The sequence below is a fragment of the Necator americanus genome, chromosome IV (genome assembly GCF_031761385.1).
Source record: "Necator americanus strain Aroian chromosome IV, whole genome shotgun sequence".
NCBI lineage: Eukaryota > Metazoa > Nematoda > Chromadorea > Rhabditida > Ancylostomatidae > Necator > Necator americanus.
In genome coordinates this window covers 32,603,638-32,626,920 of record NC_087374.1, presented here as the reverse complement: position 1 = coordinate 32,626,920, position 23,283 = coordinate 32,603,638, and the positions used below count along the sequence as shown (strand labels likewise).

The 23,283-nt window shown below is 39.6% G+C and overlaps 2 protein-coding genes across 4 annotated transcripts; both read left to right on the top strand.

The window, feature by feature from the left end:
- Nucleotides 1–1,786: 1,786 nt before the first annotated feature.
- Nucleotides 1,787–9,386, top strand: RB195_003488 (uncharacterized protein; the record flags this gene model as incomplete). 3 transcript variants are annotated; one of them, XM_064201163.1, is made up of 21 exons in its annotated part: nucleotides 1,787–1,796; nucleotides 2,182–2,382; nucleotides 2,964–3,069; nucleotides 3,133–3,268; nucleotides 3,388–3,582; nucleotides 3,648–3,764; nucleotides 3,825–3,968; nucleotides 4,239–4,321; nucleotides 4,434–4,545; nucleotides 4,736–4,948; nucleotides 5,149–5,261; nucleotides 5,528–5,656; nucleotides 5,710–5,822; nucleotides 5,887–6,050; nucleotides 6,256–6,352; nucleotides 6,499–6,701; nucleotides 6,787–6,960; nucleotides 7,019–7,180; nucleotides 7,486–7,584; nucleotides 8,005–8,097; nucleotides 9,210–9,386. In XM_064201163.1, the coding sequence occupies 21 exons, from the start codon at nucleotides 1,787–1,789 to the stop codon at nucleotides 9,384–9,386; spliced, it is 2,841 nt and encodes a 946-aa protein (XP_064057044.1). The 3 variants fall into 3 exon arrangements, with proteins under 3 accessions (XP_064057044.1, XP_064057046.1, XP_064057045.1); XM_064201164.1 differs by lacking the exons at nucleotides 1,787–1,796; nucleotides 2,182–2,382 and having other exon boundaries at nucleotides 2,987–3,069; XM_064201165.1 differs by lacking the exons at nucleotides 1,787–1,796; nucleotides 2,182–2,382; nucleotides 8,005–8,097 and having other exon boundaries at nucleotides 2,987–3,069.
- A 3,435-nt stretch (nucleotides 9,387–12,821) lies between these two features.
- Nucleotides 12,822–21,954, top strand: RB195_003487 (uncharacterized protein; the record flags this gene model as incomplete). Its single annotated transcript, XM_013451007.2, has 11 exons — nucleotides 12,822–12,895; nucleotides 13,551–13,664; nucleotides 14,319–14,421; nucleotides 14,495–14,681; nucleotides 14,907–15,016; nucleotides 16,259–16,410; nucleotides 16,505–16,568; nucleotides 20,006–20,143; nucleotides 20,213–20,403; nucleotides 21,644–21,770; nucleotides 21,841–21,954. 11 exons carry the CDS (start codon nucleotides 12,822–12,824, stop codon nucleotides 21,952–21,954), a joined length of 1,374 nt encoding a protein of 457 aa, XP_013306461.2.
- Nucleotides 21,955–23,283: the final 1,329 nt, after the last annotated feature.

The window sequence follows — 23,283 nt, the reverse complement described above, 5'->3', positions numbered from 1 at the left end:
TTTCTTCAGTTTCGTTTTTAGTACATCGTAAAGATAAACAAATCATCTTTGTTCAACTGTTTAGATCGTGACTTAGTTGGAAGTTATTGAAAACAAAGTATAGACCCTAGAGAGGCAATATGAACAATGTGAAGTATAGTGCACAAGAAATTGAATGTTTATGTATACAAGAATCACAAAAATGTCGCGAAGGCTGTTTTTTCATCCATACTACCAAGCAATACTTTACTTCCCTTGTTATTGCCAAACATGCGGCGCAAATATAAAAAAGGCTCTTCTAATTCCTGTTTTAGTTCAACTGTTATCATTGTTGCGTATCCTGCCGTAAAATTTATGTAAAATATTTACATTCTGTTGAACATGTAATAAGGTTCATACATGCAATTGTCGTAGCCGGTGCCTTGACTTCCTTCCCTTTTCGACGATTAGCGAAGGAATTCTCATCACTAGCGCTGCACTCCATGAGCTAAACCCCGATCAGTCGAGGAGGATCCGGCTCCTCCTTATCCCACATTACAGTTCCTTGCATATTTTACCCGATGATTAACCCTAAAAATGAAACAAAAACTAAAAATAGGGACGTCAATACGGTGAAATGTGTTTCTTATACATAATAACCACTCTGTCGGGGATGCATTAAAAATATCCCATTTCATTTACATCTGTTTTATCAAGTTTTATCCTTAGTTTAGGTGTGATCATATAACGGTAACCCAGTTACTCTATCCGCATGATATAAAATAACGCGTAATCCAATTGTTATAACTCGTGTCGAAATCTTACAATTTTGCGGTGTTTTTTTTTTCTTGGAGAGTAAATGTCCGAACAGTATACCATATTTCATGAGATATTTTTCTTCAAATTATCTATAGTTCGGATAGCTTCATTTTTAGAATTTTTTTGGAGATATTCGATGTTCCACTGAAGTTGATGATCTTACTTTACAAGTACCAGAAACAAATGTAGAATACCTGATGTATTCTCCAAACTTTCATAGTTCTTATAGTTGCATCCAGTAATGTTTATTCCTAACATGTGGATTTTATGAAGACAAACTTATCAACTTTAATTCTCTTTTAAGTAATCTTTCAGACTCTTTCAGAAGAAGACAAAGTTGATAACTTTGTCTTCTTAATGTCTGAAAGAGTAAATTTCGATATCTGTTCGCCGCTAGATCACAGACGACAAAATCGGGGGTTTTACATTTAATCTGAAAGTGTGGAGTGAAGCAACATACACCACATCGGTTGACGGTGGAACAACTTCTTTGGAACGATCGTTGTCTTCTTCTGCTTAAGCTTACTGTACTTTCGCTTCGTTTTTTTGGACCTAGATTTTTGGAGAAGTTGGAGAATTAGATTAGGGAATGGGTTTTCCGAGTAAAAGCACTTACCTTTCGCAAATTTCTTTCGCATCTTTTTGTACATTACTACGAGAATGATTGATTTTCATCAGTTCAATGGTTTACTTAATCACCGTTTTTTATTTTTCAAAGTGATGTTGGCTGAATGGATATGAATGTAAGAGATCACAGAGTATTAAAATTGGTTCGTCGTCTGGTTGCATTTTCGTAAATCTTGCACTGGTATTGGTTTAGGTGATGATGCTACAGAATAAGATGTGTTTATTTTGCTAAGATTGTCTCTAGAGCACTCGGATTAGTGCTTCTAAATTTTCTGAGTATATATTTCCCTACTGCATCTTCTTCCTATCTATCCCTCATATTTATCTTCCCTCTTCCTATCTGGGTGGGTGTAGTGTAGCGGTTAGAGGTTCCGCTGCCTGCATGACTGATCGTACGTTCGAATCCGCCCTAGTGCTCACCAAGCCTTCCATCCCTCCGTGGTCGATAAATTGGTACCAGACTTGTTTGGAAGGATAAAAACACTGAATTGACATCGGCTAGCCACCGCAGGTCATTGCATAGGCCAGATACACGTTCGTGAACCTCAAACGATTCTGAATTGAAGTGAACGTGGAGGCGTATTCCAAGCGGATTGATTAACGGCAGTTAGTCAGTTTACGCCGTTTATCCTTTACTTCCTACGTAGCTGGTAGGAACAAAAGTTACATGACGAAACTTGTTTTCGAGTGAGATTCGACTGCTAAACTCAATATTTGAAAATAGCATCGTGTTGAATTCTAGAGATAAGAGATAGGAACATTTTTATAACTATATAGTAGAGTCAAAACGACGTGAAGCACGGTCCACTTGGAATCGATATGGACCATCGCTAACCGCAGCAGTGAATGGTGGTAGCACGGATCCTTCTAACCGCCTACGCTCTAAAGCACCACTTCGAGCGCAGCCGCCTACGCAACTGCAACGTGATTCATGTTTTTTTGATCCGACTGTACTTTGCCTTAAATGTCCTACTGTAGGTAAAATCAAGTAGAGAGCTAGTACAAAAGGTTTCAGGTTTTGATTATATTAAGCTGCAATAGTATTTGTTTTTTTTTAAGTTTTTTTCAGTTCTGTTTAAGCCTAGAACTGTTCTACTGCTTGTTTTTTTTAGTATTGAGAGTATCAGCGAGTGAGTAAGGAGAAAATATGCTGACATAGAGATTTTTGTGTTGCAGCAGGTGTATCGGTATTTTCCAGCTCTGAATAGTTCCCACAGCAGTATATCCTTTTTGTAAACGTTTCTAAGTTGTCCTAGCTATAACTAGTGCGATAAGTCATTCTATACAGTTAGTATTCTTAGTAATGGTTTTCAAGTTGTAGATTTAAGAACTCAGATATTGCTCAACTGCTTATTTCTTCCTTCATGTAGCTATTTGAGTCTGGCATTGGCGAAGAAATCACTTGCTACCGGCTCTTCATCTTTTATCTGTCAGATTAACCTCGGATCGAGAGCAAGGAATTTCCCCCTTGTTTATTATATACCAGTGACCTCAAATTATCGGTGTTTCTTCACAACAGTCATTACAATTATCCTCTCAGACTGCTATCACTTTTCTAGATGCTCGTCTGGATCGACCAGCTATGGCTTCTGTGCTCAGAGCAGAAAGCGATCGTGTGCCGCAAGTTCTTATTAGCCAACCAAGCACTGAACTCAGAAGAACTCGGTATGCTTTTGATTTTTTATTTTTGTCTGGATTACGTTCTTGCCCAATGGATCCTCTTTCTAGCTCGGAGAGCCAGTTAGATACAAAATTACTGGATGCGATATCTGTAAATTCATCGACCTCAGGTGGATTGGAAGACGAGATCATCTCTGTTTATACGATGAGTTCTCTTGGAAGTGAGCCAACAAATGAAATTGAGGTCAGTTAGTTCAATCCATGTATGCTAAATAGAGCTTCCAGTTTAATTTGCACTTTACGCGATCGATATTTCGTGCAATGGTTTCTATCTAGCTAGGGTCAAATCTATTTTCATTTCAGCTTCCCACGTTAGAAGGTCTTGAAGATCAGAACGGCTTGCTTACACCCAGCGTGCTAACTCCACGAGAAAAAGATGCTACGCTGACGCCAGGAATGTCGCTTGCGGATGTGGAACGCGAAGCTGCTGCCGCTACAGCAGCTGCATCCGCTTCAACCGCGTTAACCGTGCACCCAGCTACTAATGGGTCAACTGCGGTAAGTTTCTGGATTTATGTAACCACTCTTGCTAGTCCTGTTTATAGTCCACTGCACAATTTTAGTTAGAGAGCGCAAGTTCGGTGGCCTCATCCTTATCGTTGAAAACTGAAGATGAAATGGAGGAAGAAGGCAGTTTGAGTCGCAGTAGACCTACGAGCACAAGAAAGCAGCGATTACATGTACTAAGCAGTTTTTTAACTTTGAACAAACTATTTTATGACTACATTCAACGATTTTAGGCTACGTTGCAAGCCAGTAAACGCAGAGTGCTGGATCTAATGCAAAAACGTCGTCCTGTAACGCCAGGTTCCGGCACGGACACGGCAGAAATGGGTGCTGATGCTGGAGAAATAGATGGTTGTGCTGAAGTGGATAGAGGAGATGTGGGCTTTGCATATTTCCTCATCTTGCATTTTTTCTTCAAAAGAAACCAATTTAATTGATGATTTCAATTATTCCTTACGTTTGCCTCTAAGATCATTCCTCCTTTATTTCTTGCCTATTTCTTTCCTTCACATATTAGTCTATGAATCAATGAAGATAATCTGCGGTCTCCCTAACTTTGATGTAACTCCGATTTTTTTCTCTTCGCACATTAATTCTTGGCATAATATTAGTAATCAATTTGAGTTATTCATTCAAATTAAATTTAGTCGCCTCTACCGTCTGCTGGAAAGCGTAGCCCTATTGAAACGCAAGTGATAGACAAGAAAGAGAAAAGGAAGAAAAGCAAGAAGTTGGTTTCTTTGCCTTTTCTTGTTTTGTTTTTGCTTTTCCACACTATACTTGTAGTGCTTGTTATGCTTCTATGTCAGCTGGAATTATTACCACAATACACTCGTTTTTAGTCGATCTCCCGGCGCTGGCCAAGACAAGTCGACGCCCAGTTTGCAGGATTCACCAACTGCTTCCCTGGGGTCTATTCGATCTCGTACCACCAAATCAGTGCACTTCAGAGAGGTTGTTTCTTTAGTTCCATTGCTCGAGAAGCTTACATTAAACTTGTTCTTGTAATTCTTACTTCATAAATGTAATTATGAATGTCCTCCCGTAAATTTTCATTCAGACTTCCACTAGGTTGACTTTTGAAAATGACAAGAAAAGGAAATTGTGCCAAGATCATGATTTTTTGCCCACATCTTCCGTTTAGAACGTTCTTTGGGGTCAATCGCTGCATTATGACTTAGATGGATCGTCATCCGCTTCACCGTCTAAGTCGTCGTGCAAATACCTCAATGTCACTGTGCATGCAAAAGAGGTACCCCTCGCTCCACCAGCTCCTGTGATTGATGCTTCGTCTCCAACGAGCTCTACTGCTCCATTATTGGAAACTGAGCCTCCGAAGCCTATTCTTCTGGGATATGTGAGTCCATTACTTTTGCATCGTATCTTATATTGGCAGTGAATTTTCTATAGAGTATTGAAATGTTTAAACGCGTTTTGTATTATGCATCATTACGTTTTCATGCTGTTATACACCTCATTTGTTTACCATTGTTTCAAATGAAAGTCTTCAAAGCTTCGCACATCCATTTCTTACTACTCTCTACTTCTATTTTCCAGACATCGCTATACATCCCACAAATATTAGATGACTGTCAGTTGACATTATCGAATTGTCATCGCGAAGTTTACCAGTTGAGGCCTCCAACAGATGTCCAGTCGATCAGTGAACCGTGAGTGCTTCTTTTGTTGTTTTTGAAGCTCTAATTTTTGTTTTACTCCTTTTTGAAATTTAAATCTTTTCGCATCATGTTAAGTTTCTGTTTATGGCCTAGAAAGGAAAATGTGCCTTTCTAAAAGTTTGTTTGTTTTCTAGTGATTAGTTCTGCTTTGTTAACATCAAGTTTCTCCCTACCTTCCCTCAAGTATCTTTTTCACCCTATTCCATTGTATTCTGTTTTCGCTATATCCCACTTTAAGGATATAGTTTTGGCTTTAGATCCACTCAGGAATTTTCGCGTCATGCTGGCTATGACCCACGACTTTTATATGGCGATGTGACACTTGGTTTCCGCTATTTCCCTGGTGGTCTTCCACATGGCGCTGGTACTTTTCCAGGTGAAGAAAGGTGAGTTTTCCTTAGTGGTATTTCTGCAGTGGTTAAAATGGATTCTCATTCAGTGAAGAGGAAATGAGAGTCGAAGAATCAGTTGATGGGAAAGCTAGAATTGTTTCGCAACTTCTCGGATCGCCCGCTATTCATCATGATTGGAAACCGTGGACCAGTAAGAGTGGTAGGTTATTTCTTTCTTATCTTCAACAGTTCTGCAACAGTTATCCATTTACAGTATTTTACAGGAAGTGCGATTTGTGCCATGTGTCGTGGAAAAATCTGGTTAAAAAGCGCTAGTTGCTGTCAACGATGTCTCGTCGTCTGCCATCACAAATGCGTTGATCGGGCAGCCACAGGCATAGCATGCACAGCGCACCCTATTAGCCAAGCAGATACACAATTTGCTGAGGTAATTTGGACTTTTCTGCGTTTGCTACTTCTCTGGTGATAAGAGCTTGAATCAACTCACGGAAATCCTTCTGTGTATTCCCCCTTCTCTAGAAGATAAGCCAACGGAACTTTTAGAAACTATAGGACAATTGCCTTTTTTCTTTTTCACACTTTTTTTTTTGTTATGATGCACGAAGATACAGAATTTCTTTTATCATTTATAGTTGGATGTTGATGCTAATGTCAATGAGGACCACACAAACGAATGTCCTACGACAGTCATTCCAGCAACACCGCAGACGACTCAACCGCCACTGCGAGGTACTTTGCGACTACAGTTTCTTGTTGTAATATCTTTCGTTTTTATTGAGAAGTACTGCTATATCTAGAATAGTAATTTATTTCCACTTATACTGCTCAAAAATCTACGGATCGGTAATAACTAAAAAAATGTATGGATCCTTTAGGTGAAGACGTAGAGCTCACATCTCGTCGTTCACGATTGCGCAGCAAAATGACAGAGAAGTTCACCTCATGGAGGAAAAGCGGAAAAACCACATCGAAGCTTGACTTAGATCTTGCAACGAACCGTGATTCACGTTGTTCTGATTCTTCAGCTAGTGCTGCTGCAGAACGTGATGAGGCGCTCAGTCCAATGGCCAGTATACAAGTCAGATATATTGTAGTTGTTCTAGTTGTTCAATATTGCATCTTTGCTCAGAAAATATATAATACAATAGTTTTACTACTTCTAGGATTGTCTTGCTGATGTTTTACCAACGTTAGACGGCTCTCCTTTCATTCGAAGTCTATATTTCCAACCAGGAAACGCATATAACGAGCAGACGATCAATCATGCGAAGCTTCTTGGGAAAGAGATCTTTTCAAATCTTAAAGGAGAAGAACGAAAGTCTAAAATAAATGAGCAGGTAGGATACTCAACTATTTCCTCCGCAAATTATTTTCCACTTAGTTCGTTAAGTTCAGATAGACCGAATCCAATTAGCTATTCGCGAAACAAAGGATGGCCGTCTGGCAGCGTTGAAGAAAGATGGGTCAACCAAAAAAGCGGGTAGCACATTTGAAGGACTCGATGAACGTCTACAAGCCTTAGCAGTTTTGATGCTGCATTATTGTGCTGCTTTACAGGTGTGTTTGAGCTTTGATTTTGTTGTTGATTAGTAAATAAGCGCATCATTTGAGTGATTTGTTGACTTTTATTGTTTATCTAAGAATTCCCACTGATTTACTCGTTTTTTTTTTTCGATCGTATCTTTTCTTTTTGTTGTTATGCTAATTTTCTTGTTTACCTATGTTTCTTTGACGTAATCACTTTAACGAATATCGAAACCCTTTACTCCTCTCAATCGTTTTTTTTTTTCCTAGAAGAACTTGGAAATGTTTCCAATTTCATATTTATTTTTGTCAATTCGTGGACTATTTGATTGTTTGAGGACTGCGAATCACATGATCAAGAGCAGTCGTCAAGTGCCGTAACAAATAATAATGGATCGTCGTTACCGGAGACTCCATCCGAAGGGCGATCGTTTTCGGTATGTTATTCACTTCCTAGTCCTACATATAGTTAGCGCCAAATGTGTTCCATGAAGACGGAGATGTGCATTGCGGTGGGTGCAGGGGAAAGAGACGCATACCAAACAGCATAGATATTTTTGTGCAAATACCATCTGCATTCAGTGGAACACATTCGACGCCGACTACATTTTGTTTATTTAATACCCCTGAGTTCTTTTTTCATGTATTTTAACCACTAGTAAGTTCTATCCCTGACTAATATCTATGATAGATTATCGTTTAACACTCCCTAACCGCGTGTGTTTAAATCACGAATGATTTCCTAACCAAAAAATCATCTGGATCGGGAATTTCGACTACAGTCAGCATGACGATGTGTTGTACTCGCTTGTCGTTCACCTTGCTTGTAAATTTTCCCACTTTGTGTTGTGTTACAGCGTTTCGTCACAAAGTTTCGTCGAAAAATGAGCACTCAGCATGCTGTTCTTCGTAAACAAGTAGCCAGGAGTCTTCACAAGTTTGATATAGCGGTAGGTTTGTTGGCGGAGGATTAATGTGACAATAACAGTTTCTAGTTTGTAACTTAAAAGCATCCCCCGCGAATCTAGGATGGTACGGGTTTCAGGCGTATAATGCCCATACGGGGTCGTGGATTGTTGGCCGAAAACCCATTCGGACGAATTGCAGGCGGGGGCGGTGCGCAGGAGTGGCTCATTGCAAGCTGTCATAAGAACAGAAGCTGTCGTAAGAATCAGCGTTCCGGGGTCGTCCGTCTACACTGATGTAGGGAGAGATGAAAGGAATCACCCTCTTTCCCACAATCTACAACCTCGTATAGGCATTATCCGCCTCAAACCCGTACCACCCCAGATTCGTGGGGTGATGTCTTTAATTCACAGAAATGATCTCACATCCAGAGAGCATACAGTTCTTAATAAAATGTTTGGAACTGTTTTCATGTGTCCCGCTCAAAGCTTGAAAACAGTCACTTGAGGGTTGATTGTGACACTTTCTTGGATTTAAATTAGTGTAATCCAGTTCTTCCCGGCTCGCTATTTTCTTCTGCTTTGTTTGGATAGCGACACTGATACTTTGCGTATAAGGATCTTGATCACTGGATTGGTCTTTTTTGGGGTCTTCAGTGATGGTTGCTCTCTTAAAAAGGGGTAGATGCATTGAAACGAAGAATCTATCACAATGAACAATATCGCGCAGAACAGAGAATTAAGGGTTGGCCTTTTTGCTCCTTGAATCAGTGCTGCCATTGTGTGTTACAAAAAAGGGTGCTGATAAGTTAAATTTTAAATCCATTGTCTTGAAACTATCTTGTATTGGTTTTCGGAGCACGACCTTAAAGCTAATTCCAAAAATCAGCTTCTCCATTGATTTATGTGAATACCTCCGCATGTTGCATGAATGAATGTTGCACGATGTGTATGCTGTGGATCATAATGATCTTGTTTGTTAATCACTAACTGTTTAATAATTAACACAGTTTTTAGAACTAAACATCTTGATCTTCACTCTTTCATTAGTTGACCGGTTTTTTTTTTTCTTCTTAAAAAGAAAACACTTAATCAAGGCCTCGTGCCTGCTCCTACAAGGTTCACAGGACTACTTTATGTGATGTTATAACGTTCAGAATTCCTTGTTGACGAACATAAGCAACGGTTCGGACCAGATAAATGATGCCGTTGTCGAATTTGAATCGATCAATCAAAATGCGGATGAGGAGGAGCTAATAGCGACTACCACACAAGAAGATTTGAATCGAGCTTTCATTGTTATGAGCGAAGGACCAGATATTCGTAACGAATGACTGGACGTTTAGCTGAAATCTCAACCGTATAATGATTCAAGAAAAAAGCATACTTCTCCTTTGCTTACGAGATTTATCTATTCTGGTGATTATTTTTTCTTGTAATCCATTAGGCACTTAGTTTTTCACCCTGGTATTATACATTTCTGCGGTCTCGGATCTCCAGCTGTGATACTGATGTTGATACCGATTCTAACTGTAACGCTAAAGATGCCGTTTTAATTTATTATCGATTTTTTTTAATAGTGTATGGTTACGTGGCGATCACTTTTATGTAAGCGCTTACTCGTGTTCACGTGGCCAATCGTTATTATTACGGTGTTTTTCATTTTTACTTGGGCGTTTCTTTCTTTTTTTCGTAAGGCTTGCTGTTGTCATTTCCTATTCAAGACCAAAACTATGTACTCTTGCTTGAAAACGGTTTTTTTTTTCGGATTGTACAACTGCATTGGACCCTCGAAATTCACAGGATTCTCCAAAAACTAGCAAATTAGTGGTTCCGCTGTGAACTCTTCACATTTAATTGGCTAGCTCACAAAATTACAATTTTTTTTATTATCTAGCAGTTCGATACATCGCTACCATCCTCGTCACCAACAGCATGTGATTTGCCTTTATTTTTAGTCAACTCTTATTACATATTTAAAAAGTTCGCTTTGTGATTTAGAAACCCCACAAAGTTTTGTGTCCTTAACGAAACATAACTGTTCATTCCAAATTTGAGGACAGAGAGCTAAGCGGGGTTCAATCTTTACTGGTTTCTCACCTGTGTTAAATATGAGTTTTTTCTTCCACATATACTTGTACGACAGCCAACGTAATTGTGATTTTTCACATGTCAACGAAACGTTCATGTGCTAATAAAAGATTATTCATCTTTAAAGATGTGTTTTGTTCGAGAAAGATTAGATTAGTCTTAATATTTGAAAATATACCTATGCAAAATTGTTTACACTGTTCCATCATGCAGTACACATACACCGGTTCGGTCTACGCTGCTGTCATATTTTCTTCTGCTTATCTTGCATGTCACGGCTTGATTGCCTACAAAACAACTAAGTTTTCTATCGAACCGATATTTTATGCACGGACCGCTCATATAAGTAGCTCTACCTGCTTGTCGCTGTCTCTTTCCCTTTTTACCTCATTACGTACGTTTTCTCAGTCTAGTGTGGTCATCATCTTTGAAAACGCAACATTAGGAGTTCAAAGGCTGCGTTTACACTTTGCGCCGCAAAGCAAGAAAAATCCGTGGTGAAGTATTGATGTAATGACTCATGGATCCACTTATTGAAATGGTGCACTTTTCGTAACGTGTTCCTGTACACTTCATATGACTATGTGCCACTCAAAGAAATTCATCAGAATATCGAAAAAAAACAGTAAAATGTACTGAAGCACTTTCCAGACTTACGTACTGTTTGCAGTTAGTTTCTCGATCGTAAGAAGAAAGTAAGAATTTTACCAAAAATGAAAATAAGAAGCTGGCATTCCAAAGAAAGATGAATTAAACGATACATATCACGAAACTGTCGATTTTGAGGTCTCTGTGCGAAAACATAGAGTTCGGTATGTGCTGTACAAGTTTGTGTTTAGTCAAGCAGCCACTAAAACACAATAGTGGCGCAGATTTTGTCTTGGCGGACGCGTCGCGGCGGGCCATATTAGAGCAGAGCAGCCTCGCCCCGGGGTTCTACTGCTTACTATTCAATACTGTGAGGCCGTGCAAAGCTATGTTCCTACTTCATTTTCTGTCGTTTCTTCAGCGCCGTTCCTTTCATCAGTCTAGCTTCACTTTTTATACACTATTGTTCCTTTTCAGATTTATTGCTACGTTGCTTATATTAGAGATGTTTTTTTTTCTATAAACTCGCGTCGTTTTCTCTTCATGTCTGCATTTCAGCTTCTGTCGTCTCTTCAGAGTCGTTGTTTACATAAATGTAGCTTTACTTTCGATACATTACCTCTCTTAGCCCAAGTTTATCGCCACGTTGTTTATATTCAAAAGGTATGCATCTTTTGTAAAGTCCTGTTGTTTTCTTTTCATAGCTTTACGTTTTTATCTTCTCTTGTTTCTTGTCGTTTCCAACATCAACATGTCTAGGGACGCCAGAAGGTAAAAGTGTTAAATCTGTTGTCTGTTAAGTCTGAAGAGAAAACAACAGGAGTTTCTTTTTAAAAAATATATCTTCTAACTAACTACTTTCAATTAGGCAACGTAGGTGTGAGAACTTCAAAAACGAGCAGGAGCGTATCGGAAGTAAAGATACACATATGTAAGACTCTGAAGAAACGAAAAGGTAAAAACGTTAAGCCATGAAAAGAAAACAACTGGAGTTTATAGAAGAAGTATACCTGTTAAACATAAGCAACATAGCAACAAATTTGAAAAGGAGCAATAGCGTATAAAAAGTGAGGCCAGACTGATGAGAAGAACAACAATGAGGGAACAATGAGGGACAGAAAATGAAGCATGAACGTAACTTTGCACCGCCTCACAACAAGTGAATGGAAAGCAGTAGAAACTTGCGCCAAGGCTGCTCTGCTCTAATGTGGCGACGCGACCGCCGGAACAAAATCTGCTCCCCTACTGTGATCTAGTGAATTGTGTGTCACCATTCTAAATTCCCGCTTCACGTCCTGAAAGACGGCATTGGAAATAATAGCGAATAGATAAATAATAATAACGAATAGGTCGCGAAGAAACCGGAGCGTGCACAATCGTGGCCCGTTCTAACGTGTCTCGTAGAAGCTAAGGCGGTTCCCACACCGTCTTTCCGCACGGTTAGGGGGAATTAAGCGTAATTAATTAAGGTCATACTCCTAGTCTACAACAAAAACTCTAATGCTGTCCCACAGAGACCCACGCATCGTTTAGAGATACACTATCTTTAGTACGAAGACAAAAAGAGCGGATACGTTAGATAACACCAGTTCGGCGTTAGTAAAAGCAACATAACAATAAACGTAAATGATAAAATGACTCAAATCTAGCTGTTATCCGGAAGCAGAGAGGAAAACTTATCAAATAGTCAAACAAAGAAGGCGCTGAGATGAATGGAGCGGTGTACTAAATCAAGCTTTATGGATGAAAACATTGGAAAAGAAGCTGATTTGAATTGTCTTGGATAAGCAGCATTAAGTTCCCCATTTATCCCTGGTTTGATAGGCAGAATCGAATTTATCCGTGGTATAAGTTTGAAGTGTCTTCACGTACTTTTTTGGAAGTTAGTTATCGGAAAAAAATATGAAGTCAGTTCGAGTCCTCTGGTTTTTTTTCACTTCATCATGATCCCGATTGTTCCTTCTGGATGACGAGATGATTTTTCATATCTTAAAAATGATTCTTTTCCCCCTTCGTTTCCAACGTTTGAAAATGGTCATTTTATTGCAGTTAGACTCTGTTTGTATTATATTTTACTGTTTTTTCCTGCAATGCTGGCACAAACTGTAGCGGCAACGTTAGCCGGCTGCGTTGGATGCCAGGCTGGGGTTGAGATGCTGCAAAGGTGAGTCATGTTAAACTGGATTAAAGGTATCACCCCACAAATCTGAGGTGGTACGGATTTCAGGTGGAGTATTCGTATGCGGGATCGTAGATTATGGAGAGAATGATGATCCCGTCCATTTCTTCTTAATTGCCGTAAAAACGGCCCGGAAGATACGGCTTCGAGCGTTCTGGCGCCGTATTTTCTACAACGAGTTCGATTGGAGCGCGCCAGCCGTATGCACATGCCGCATCTTCCGGGCCGTTTTTTACGCCAATTAGCAAGAAATGGACGGAATCATCCACCTCTCAATAATCTACGATCCCGTATACGAATACTCCACATGAAATCCGCACCACCGCAGATGCGTAGGGTGATACCTTTAAAACAGATGTTCACCTCGAATTTGTAGTTAAGATTTATTATATTCATAGTATTTCCGATACTTTGGCGAGAAATATAATGTGAAATGTGCCAAACGTCTCTAGAAACTTCAATCTGTTAGGACCAGTTTCAGACGCACAATTAATACATATTAGTGAAAATAAGTGGCATAACAAACTGAATCGTCAAAACAAATAGTAGTCACTAGGATAGTTAGTTCTATTTTATTGCAACAGTTCTTTAGGAGACTGAAATTTTCCACGACAAAAAAAAGATTCTATTTCTATTTCAGGGAAGTGAAAAATAGCCTCAATCTTCTTACTCTGGCCACATGTATATTTGTCTCTCTAGAAGGCCTTATCTTCCACTCAAAAATGCTCCGAGTTAAACAAGCAATTCCAACACGGTGCGTTCTTAATCGTAATGAGCAGCCGAAAATGTCTTTAACTAGGTGCCTGCAATGACACAGTAAGAGATAATAGAGGAACAAGATCGGACAGCAAGGCATAGACATTGCGGTCAGTCGGATGAAGACATTTTCTTCGGCTTATTCATTTTAAACTGCAGCATTTCTTGATTCTGCTGCTCCTAGAGTAACAATTGAGTCTTTTTTCTACATACATGAAGCGCTATTTGTGCGGGTGAGTCTTTCCAACAGTCGAACTAATACATTCTGAAGTTTGGTGCAATTGCGTGAGCGGCTGCGCTCAAAGCGGCGCGGTTGAGCTGGCAGTTGGGACTGTGGTGAACTGTCGCTAGCTTCACTCGAACTGCAGCGGTTAGTGGTTTTAGTGAGGGTTTCTCTTCGATCCCACTCTCTACGCTCCACGAAGCCACTTTGAGCTGCTTATGCAACTGCACTAAGTTTCAGGTCGTTTTAACTTGACTATATATCGGAGCGGAGATAGTCGATTCATTCAGCTATAGTACTGGTTTGCATTAAATATCTAATAGTTGAAAAGATGTCATTGATCGCTCAGTTACTATCAGTTGAAATTAAAACCATACTGTTTCCAATCCATCATTTGTTTTCGAAACATCTTAATTTCAGCCTTTTCAGGGTATATCTCAAAATTGTATGTATTTTCTTTGTTGTGAATTTTTGTAATAACTATGCTATAAAGTGCGATGTCTACTTTCCGCTCTTCATCATTTTTAAGTCGGTAGGTGTATTTTGTCAACACTTCCCTCAAACGTATAGCCGTATGTTTCTTGTTCTTTATAATGTTTCATTAGGGTTCCCTACTAGCGAATATTATATTTGGTTTTACCTTGCGAGGACATGTATATACTCCAAGGGAAATATTTTCTGTATTTATTGTCACCGGTGGAATTGTTATCTTCACACTTGCGAGTTATGAAAGAAAACCGTCCACATCAACTTCTGATGTTGAATTCTTTGGCATCCCGCCATTCTTCATCGGTAAGGAGCTAATTAATTTTTGCACACGAAAATATCTCGCATAATTTTTGGAAGTATGAGAATTGAGAAGATTTCATTTTTGTTTTCTGGAATTGTGCAAGGTGTTTGTGAAGAAGAAAGATAGTCTGAACTACTACAACATTTAGTTTACAGTTTCTTTTTTTTTTTGCAATAAATGGATAGAATGAATAATAAGATGATAGTATTCCTACTGAAATTATTTAGGAGTTGCGCTGCTCACCGTCGCACTGATGTTAAGCGCATACCTTGGAGTTTGCCAAGAAGACATGTACAAAGTGCACGGAAAACATGCGAAGGAATCTATGTTCATGGTGGTAAGTCTATCTTCAGTATCGCGAAAGATTTAATAATGATGAAACCCATCTATTTGCATTCACCAAGTGAAATTATAGCCACCAGTGCTAATACTGGCCCTAAGAAATAGCGGTTCCCCTAATACGTAGCGGTGCGGCAGAAAGCGTATAGGTTTCCCTGAATCAGGTCGCGGTCCCGACCATATCTATCGAGCAAAGAGCCAGGCGACTGCCTCATTCCTAATCTCATATATCGGCTAATAGAACCGTTTGTTATTAATACAAACTCTAGTAACGGCGAATAACAATAATAAACCAGCGAGATTTCTTCAAATGTTGGGTAATTGTATGTAGCGTGAGGATTATGAGTATCGAATACGGAGAATAATAACGGAGGCAATAAACCAAGATGCTTGAATGAGGAGCTAAGGTCTCGTAACCGTTCAACACAAAGAACCATGGCTCTTTCTTCTCGCAGTTTTTCTGCGCGTGACCTGATGATCTAGAGAGCGGTAGATCTACGTCTTTTTCTTTCTTTATTTTCCTTTTGCTTTTTTTTCTCATTTTGTTCCTCGAATTTGAACATATTAGAACATTTGAGTTTTCTCGAGTATTCGATCACAAAAGTACGGCTTCTTCTTAACGCTAATATTTGGTCGAAGTTAAACTAATAATGTATTCAAATGTGAGAACCTTAATTTTACTCATAAGATATACGGTGGAAAAGGTCTGGATCAGAAAGTACTCATATGAATCAACATATCTGTTAAGTTTTGGATGGATACCTAACTCATAGGTGAGGTAGTGAGGAACCGGACCTTGCTCAGGTGAAGGGACCATGAGCTAGACCCATGAGGTACAGCTCAAGTGAAGCGGGTCGCTTCACCAACCAAAAGTGAAAGGCGTCGGAGCTCGGGTTCCAATTTTCGCAGAGATAAATGTAATTGGAGGGCATTCAGTGGCGCCCTTATCTTCGAAGTGGATAATCAAATCATTCGCGGTTCTAAGGCCTAAGAATTAGTCTTAGTGGATATATGATATGTAAACTAAGGTTACCAAGAGAAAAAAGTAAGTTAGAGCCACGGGAAATAAGGGCGCTTCGGAGTGCCCCTCCTCCCAACTACATTTTTGCCCTTTCACATCTATGATCTAACTATCGGACGTAGTAAATGTGAAAATCTCCAGAAAAACACACAACGATGTATCTATATTGCTTAAAATGCTGCCGCGCAATATTTGATGATGTCTTACTTCTTTTTGCAGCATACACTTTCCATACCCGGCTTTTTGCTTCTTGGCGGTGAGATCACTGAAGCTTTCCATGCAGCTAACAACACCGAGCAATTGAATTTGTTTGGTTACGACCTAATTATACCAGTTGCGTGGGCGAACATTTTTGGAATATGCATCTTACAGTGAGTTTATTTCTATCATTTTAGCTGGTATTTTCTCGGAATGAGATTATCAATTTGTCACGATTATCTACTTTCTTTAAACTGTGCAATTTAGATACATCTGCATCAATAACGTCTATCGTCTCACAGCACTAACCACTTCACTGAATGTAACTATGGTTATTTCACTTCGAAAATTTATCTCTCTGTTTGTTTCCTTCTCAGTTTTTGGTAATCCTTTCAATATATTTCATTTCTGTGGTGCATTTTTTGTATTCGTTGGGTCACTGATGTTTTCGAAGGTTCTGTAGATCTTGTTCCCTGTACTTGTTAAAAACAGTCATATCATCGATCTCTGGTTACTTGGCGATGAAGGATTCGAATGTATTTGAATCGTTCGCAGATGCACTCACTTCCTATCTCCTTGAATAGAGAGAAGCAAACATTATATGTGAAAAAAGAAACAAGTGCACACGAACATCAAACGTTCAAATGATTAGACCTCAAATAGGCACTATTTGAAGTCAAATTCGTAGAAAAATGAGAAATAACGCGAATCACCTATGTGGAGAACAACTTAAAATAAGAAAATAAGGACAAGCAGCGAGAAAAATCGTGACGAGAATGAAAAGAAACGTTTCTACTAGAGCAATTATTCCAGGATGCACGACTAGATAGAGGATCACAACCTCTCGACTCCATCCCTGTTCATCATCGTTAACAATGATAGTCTAATTTTTGGTAGATATTGATTGTACGAGGAGAATTGCGGTGTTCGCTACTATCGACACGGCTATAATTTACGTGTGTTATAAATGAAAAGATGAAAATAGGAATGAAATATAAAAAATAATTAGTTGATTCATGGGAATGGTAATGGAATGGTGGTAATTTTAACGGGAATCTTGTCCGGATCATCGTTAGGTGAAAAGATTTCCTACTGATCGCCGCCGGTCACTTTATACTCTGTGTTCCCTCAACAACTTTTTTTCACACAATCGATCCACTTTTTTTTTAACTAGTTAACTATTTTCAATTTTTTAAACTACGTTCATATGATAACCTACATGTGATTTTCCAACGGCAAAAATCCCATCCCTGAAAAATTTTGCGGAAATACTCCTGGGAGGAGTAGATTCTTTTTTTTTATGGTCAATTTTTTTGTGGTTTATCATGTCGAAGATCATTTTAAAGGAAGTTGAGGGTGACAAACATGGAAGAGCTGAGTTTTCAGAAATCTTCCTTCTCCCCTATTATATCTGATTTACAGCAACTCCTACAAAGAATTCGGTACTCCTCTGTCCGTAAAGCGTTGCGGGTGAGAAATTTCTCACTATAACCTACTTGCCGGCCCCTCTTATGAGAATTCTTCATCTACATCTGTACGTATCTCTAAGATCATAACTACTTTAACTCGTTAGCTATGAAATCGACGAATTGAGATGTAGACTAGATCTTTACGATCGCTGGCGGATTAGGCGCACAACATAAGATATGGTTTCCGGATGATCTTGGTCTTCTTTAATCTCCGCTCATTTTGGTGTCATTTCACTCCACAAATTTCACAAATAAACAATGAAAATCAGTTAATTTGTAGTATATCAATGATCTTCTACAAAGATCTTCATTTCACCGCTACAAATAAAATATTTTCTCAAAAAACATGAAGGAAGATGCTGGAGTCATAAGCGGCATTATTCAATCGAAAACTCTGATGCTCATGTTTACCTGAACAACCGCAACGAGACCGTAAATACACGCGCCATTTCCTGAATAGACGAACACTCCAGTTTTTCTGCTGTTGTGCAATCGAACACGGACCGCTGCCATCCGAACCAAGATCGGCGTAGGCTCACAGCTTGAATACTAAAATCTTCAAATTTTTGACTATGAAAAAGATATTTCACCATTTTAAAGACGGCGTACGACGAAATTGACGATGTTGGCATCTCTCCAGGAAAGGATAGAGTTAAAGGACTAAATTAAGAGTATGCGCGTGATCACTCTCAATTCCCCTCCATATGTCCTGGAAACGGCGTGGGAAACGGTCCTAGTGGTCGTTTTTTCCTACGAGTCACTTTAGAACGCAACCTTTGTGAACGCACCGGGACCCGCAACGGCTTATCTAATGGCCTGCTCGAATAGGCAGCTGAGAAAACCTTATCATAATCATCATCTGTTCATTTAGAGATGTGGCGCGTGTGCAAGTCTGGCGCGTTATAACGTGCCTTGTAGGGAAGTTCGTACAGGATGACCGTTTCTCACGCCATTTTTTAGAATGTTTAGGGGGAATTGAGCATAGTCACGCTCGTACTTTTAATCCACACCATGAACCCTATCCTCTCCTGGAGAGATCTCGTCAATTATATGATTTTCTGCTTATAAGATCAAAGCACGTGCCCGAAAAAGGTAGGAAAGAACTGCGTGGCAAAGCTCTGCTGAAACTTCGGTTAACACCTCGAAACCCTTCTTCAACCGAACATGCACACGCACAAGTGCCAGCGCTTACGGATCGTTGAATCCTGTGCACTAAACAGCGGTACCTTACTCCTCGATTTCTGCTCTTTCTTACTTTTTTCTCGTTTTTTTTTTTTCATTTGCCCGCATATCGCTAGGATTCTCACTAGGAACAGAAAATAAATACAGTTTTTCAGAGAAAATGTCTCTTTGCTCACATTCGTCCAGGCAATTAATCTCACAGTCCTTCTTCTTGATACTTATTAGTGTGCTCTTCTATCTGGAACTGAGAAGAATGCCAACCGAGTGTGTCACGCAAACACAACAACAACAACAACAACAAACAGTCAGTGATTCCAGCGGAGACGTGGTTTTCTTATCGCGTATTTTCCATAATCTTTTCATCAAGTTTTTAGTATTTATTAATCAGAAGCTCTTCGATTCCAGCTTGGCTACAACCCTTCATTTATCCTCTTTCCTAACATGGACTTCTGTAAGAACTACAGCTATCTCATTTCATATCGGACCAGAGTAGAAGACGCTTCGAGGAGAAATTTCATTCGTGAACAAATTGGCAGCTACGCTAGAAAGGTATCGGTGTTGAACCGTTGTTAGAACTGGAAAAAGACAAACAGAAAAAAAATCTACATAGTGTGAGGTTGGAAATTTTCGATTTTCATTTTATTTCATTATATTTGACTTTTCATTTCCAATTTCTAAAGTGTAAATTGCACTCAGAGTCACGTACGAAATACAGCAGTCACCTTTTTTCTTTTTCTTTTTTTCACTTTTTGAAAAAAAATTGTGAACATAAGTATTTGCACAATGGTCAACGAGTTTTTTTTTTGCAACCGTATGCGGTTAGCAAGAGGTTTTGATTCCGCATGATCGCAAAAAGTGCGCTGGATCATTATTTCGCGCAAAGTGGCGAATTTAATTGATTTGTTCGTCGCGCGAGTGTTTTACGGTGGCACCGGCGAATACAGACACGCGACAATCGTCGCGGACGAGTTTTCGTTCGGTCGAGAACTCTTCGCCTAAACTTTCCAACTATACGTACAAGCGGTTCATATTTAATACGCTTATTTGATCTATTATCAACAAATCCCTTCTTCTCTGTCTTTGACCGATTTCAGTGAATAATTAAACTTAATTTCAGTTCAATTTCACGTTGCTCTTCCCTGTTGGATTTTCCTTGGATGCTACCGTAAATGCAGCTGTAGTGAACGAGCACAAAAGATACGGTGACATCTTGCAGGCTGATTTTCTGGATACACGTAGAAATCTGACGTTGAAGGTATATTCTATTTTATTGCTGTTGTTTCAAAGGATGTAGTCAACCGGAATCTTTAGAGACCTCGTTCAGACCTACGCACACTCTCATTTCATTAGCCAATTCTGCACAAATGTGCGAGCTTTTATACGAGTTGATGGCGATGTTGCTTGGAATGTTGAGCTTCTATTCGATTATTTGTCCAAGAACGATTTGGAACAGAACATTTTATACTGTCAAACTAAAAGAAGAGCCACTCCTCTACGGGATAATACTAGCGATTGGTACGGTAATCGTTGTTACAACAGTACAACATTAGAATTCTAAAGTAAAACTCTCAACTTAAAGACAGCGTATCACGAATTTTGACGTGGTGCTGAACTCACTGTAAAAACATAGAGTTTAGGTAGTGAATTGCGAAACCAAGCGTAGTTCCGCTAATCCTACCCTAATTGTCGTGAATAACGGCTTGAGAACCGCTTTAATTCCTACGAGGTACGTTAGAACGCGCCTCTATGCGCATGTTTCGGCGCCCTTAGCAGCTTATTCATTGGTTTTTCATTTGAATCAGGTTGTGATGAGAAATCATTGATCTTCACCCGCTCGCACTTCGACGCGGCGCGTACAAAGGATGGCACGCTGCAACTGAAATTTCTAGAGAAAATTCGTCGTCCATGATGTTTTTTTCTACGGGGATTATTGAAAGAAGGGCGGAACTACGCTGAATTCCACAATCTACCAGCCGAACTCTCCCCGTTTGCTGTGGATTCCGCACCACGTCAAAACCGATACTGCCTTCAATTCATCTCCTTTCATTATTCATATTGATACGTAGAAGAATTATAGTAGACTTATAACGACATGAACCAGGGACAGCTGCGTAAGTGGCTGCGCTCGAGGCGGCGTGTAGCGGTTGTATAAGGACCTTCGCTGCCGCCACCTATTTTTGCAGTTCGCCATGGTCCCACCTTGATTTCAGCTGTAATCATCAGCGCTCCGCATCAAACGCAGCCGCTTACGCGACTGCACTGTGTTTCATGTCGTTTTGAGCGTACATATTGAACAGTGAGTGCACGTCGATTAGTGCACGGATCCCTAATTAAATCCCTATATCACTTTTTCTAGCGTATCATGTCGTGTTTGCAAAAGATCATTGAAATATTATAAAAAACGAATCCAATTGGTTACTCTGTTGTGATTGAACCACTATAATTACTGTTATATATAGTCAGGTCACAACGACATGAGCCACGGACAGTTGCGCAAGTGACTGCGCTCGATGCGGCGCGGTAGAGCGTAGCGGTTGGGTAAGGATCCGCGCTACTGCCACCCACCTCGACCCCAACTATAGAATTATTTTGGAATATTATAGAAAAACTATAGAATAATTACCATAGAATGGTCCCACCCCGACCCCAACTATAGAATTAATTCATTTTTCAAAAATAATAACTGTGCCTATACGCGGTAATCCCGACACTACGCGGATTTTTTTCTAGAAAAAATGCTCTCTAATTCCTTTAGGTATATTACAATGGAAGAATATCCATATAAATTTTTTCCGGAATATTGCCTCGGTGACATGTATGTCGCTATCCCGTCCACAGTCGCCACACTACGCGACGAGTCCAATAATGTGCCATTCTTTTGGGTGGGTTTTGGTGGTTCGTTTTCATTTTCTTTTTTCTTTTTTTTTCTGGAGGAAAACTTAGTAATTTTAGGTAGATGACATTTTTACAACTGGAATTGTTGCGAGAGAGGCTGGAATTACGTTTGAGGATTTGCCGATCAGCGTTGATAGACTTGATTATGGGCATTTCTACGAAGGACAATGATTTCAATTCTGGATCAAATCAATATGAATACCTCGGCATGTCTTGATGTGAAACAGTGTGAAAGCTTGCTTAAAACGCCTAGCTCATTTCATTTTCAGAATTAAATTATTGTCTTTGTTGTTTTCTGTAATTATTTTTATTACGTTAGCAGTAATAAACTACTCATGCATGGGTTTTGTTTGTTTTTTTTTTGTTTGTTTTTTTTTTTACTATAAACGGTTTGTATTAGGCTGTATTATAAGTTCCTTCCTTACGTTTCTAATATCATTAATATTAATAATATTAATTGATAATTCAGTATTATATTAATGAAAGTCGTGAATGGAGTTTTCTAATATTATTTTTTAACAATATATTTTGATTATTTATTTATTTACAATGATATTTCAATCAACAATATAGTCACCAAAGTAGTCGGCAGCCGTTGATGGGATAGACTGTTGATTCTTTTGTTCTAGGATTCAAGTTGCTGTGAATTAGTGTGTTCCCAAGCATGGAAAGAAACCTCCAGGACTTTAAATGAGCACTTATTTGTTTTGTCTAAGCCGAGAAAAAAAAAGCAGAATTTTTTCAGTGCATTCGTCTGACAAAAAATGGCCATGGTATTAAGAATCGAAAAAAGTGAATAAAAATGGTCAAGGTCTCAGAAGAGCGTAAAGGTCGAGTTGTAGACTACCAGCATGAGCTTGGCCGCGCTCAGTTCTGCCTAATCGTCCTGAAAACGGCGTGGGAACCGCTTTAGTGCCTACGGGGTCGCGAGAACGCGCACCCGTTCCTTTTGTATGCGTTCCTCCCCTCTCAACCCCCCCCCCCCCCCCTCCCCCTCCCCCCTATCGTTGGTTTTGCTTGAATATCCAGTCGAGAAGACTTAAAGGCATCGTTCCACGAATCTGAGGTTGTACGGATTTCAGGAGGAAGGTGGAGTATTCGTATACGGGACAGTAGATTATGGAAAGGGGGGTAATTACGTGCATTTCTTCCTAATTGCCGTAAAAAACGACCCGGAAGTTGCGGCGCCGCACAAGACTGGCGCGCTCCAATCGAACTCACTCTAGAAAATAGCGCGCCCGAACGATCGAAGCCGTATCCGCCGGGCCGTTTTTACGGCAATTAGGAAGAAATGGACGGGTTCACCCCCCTCTCCATAATCCACGATCCCGTATACGAATACTCCACCTGTAATCCGTACCACCTCAGATTCGTGGAGTGATGCTTTTAATTGATTTTTGATCGCTCGCTAATGAAAGCGAAAGAAATGTGGTCTCTTTTCAAGTATATCGTAGGAATAAACGCCTTCTTCAAGCTATTTTCGAAGAAGATTAAGCGAAT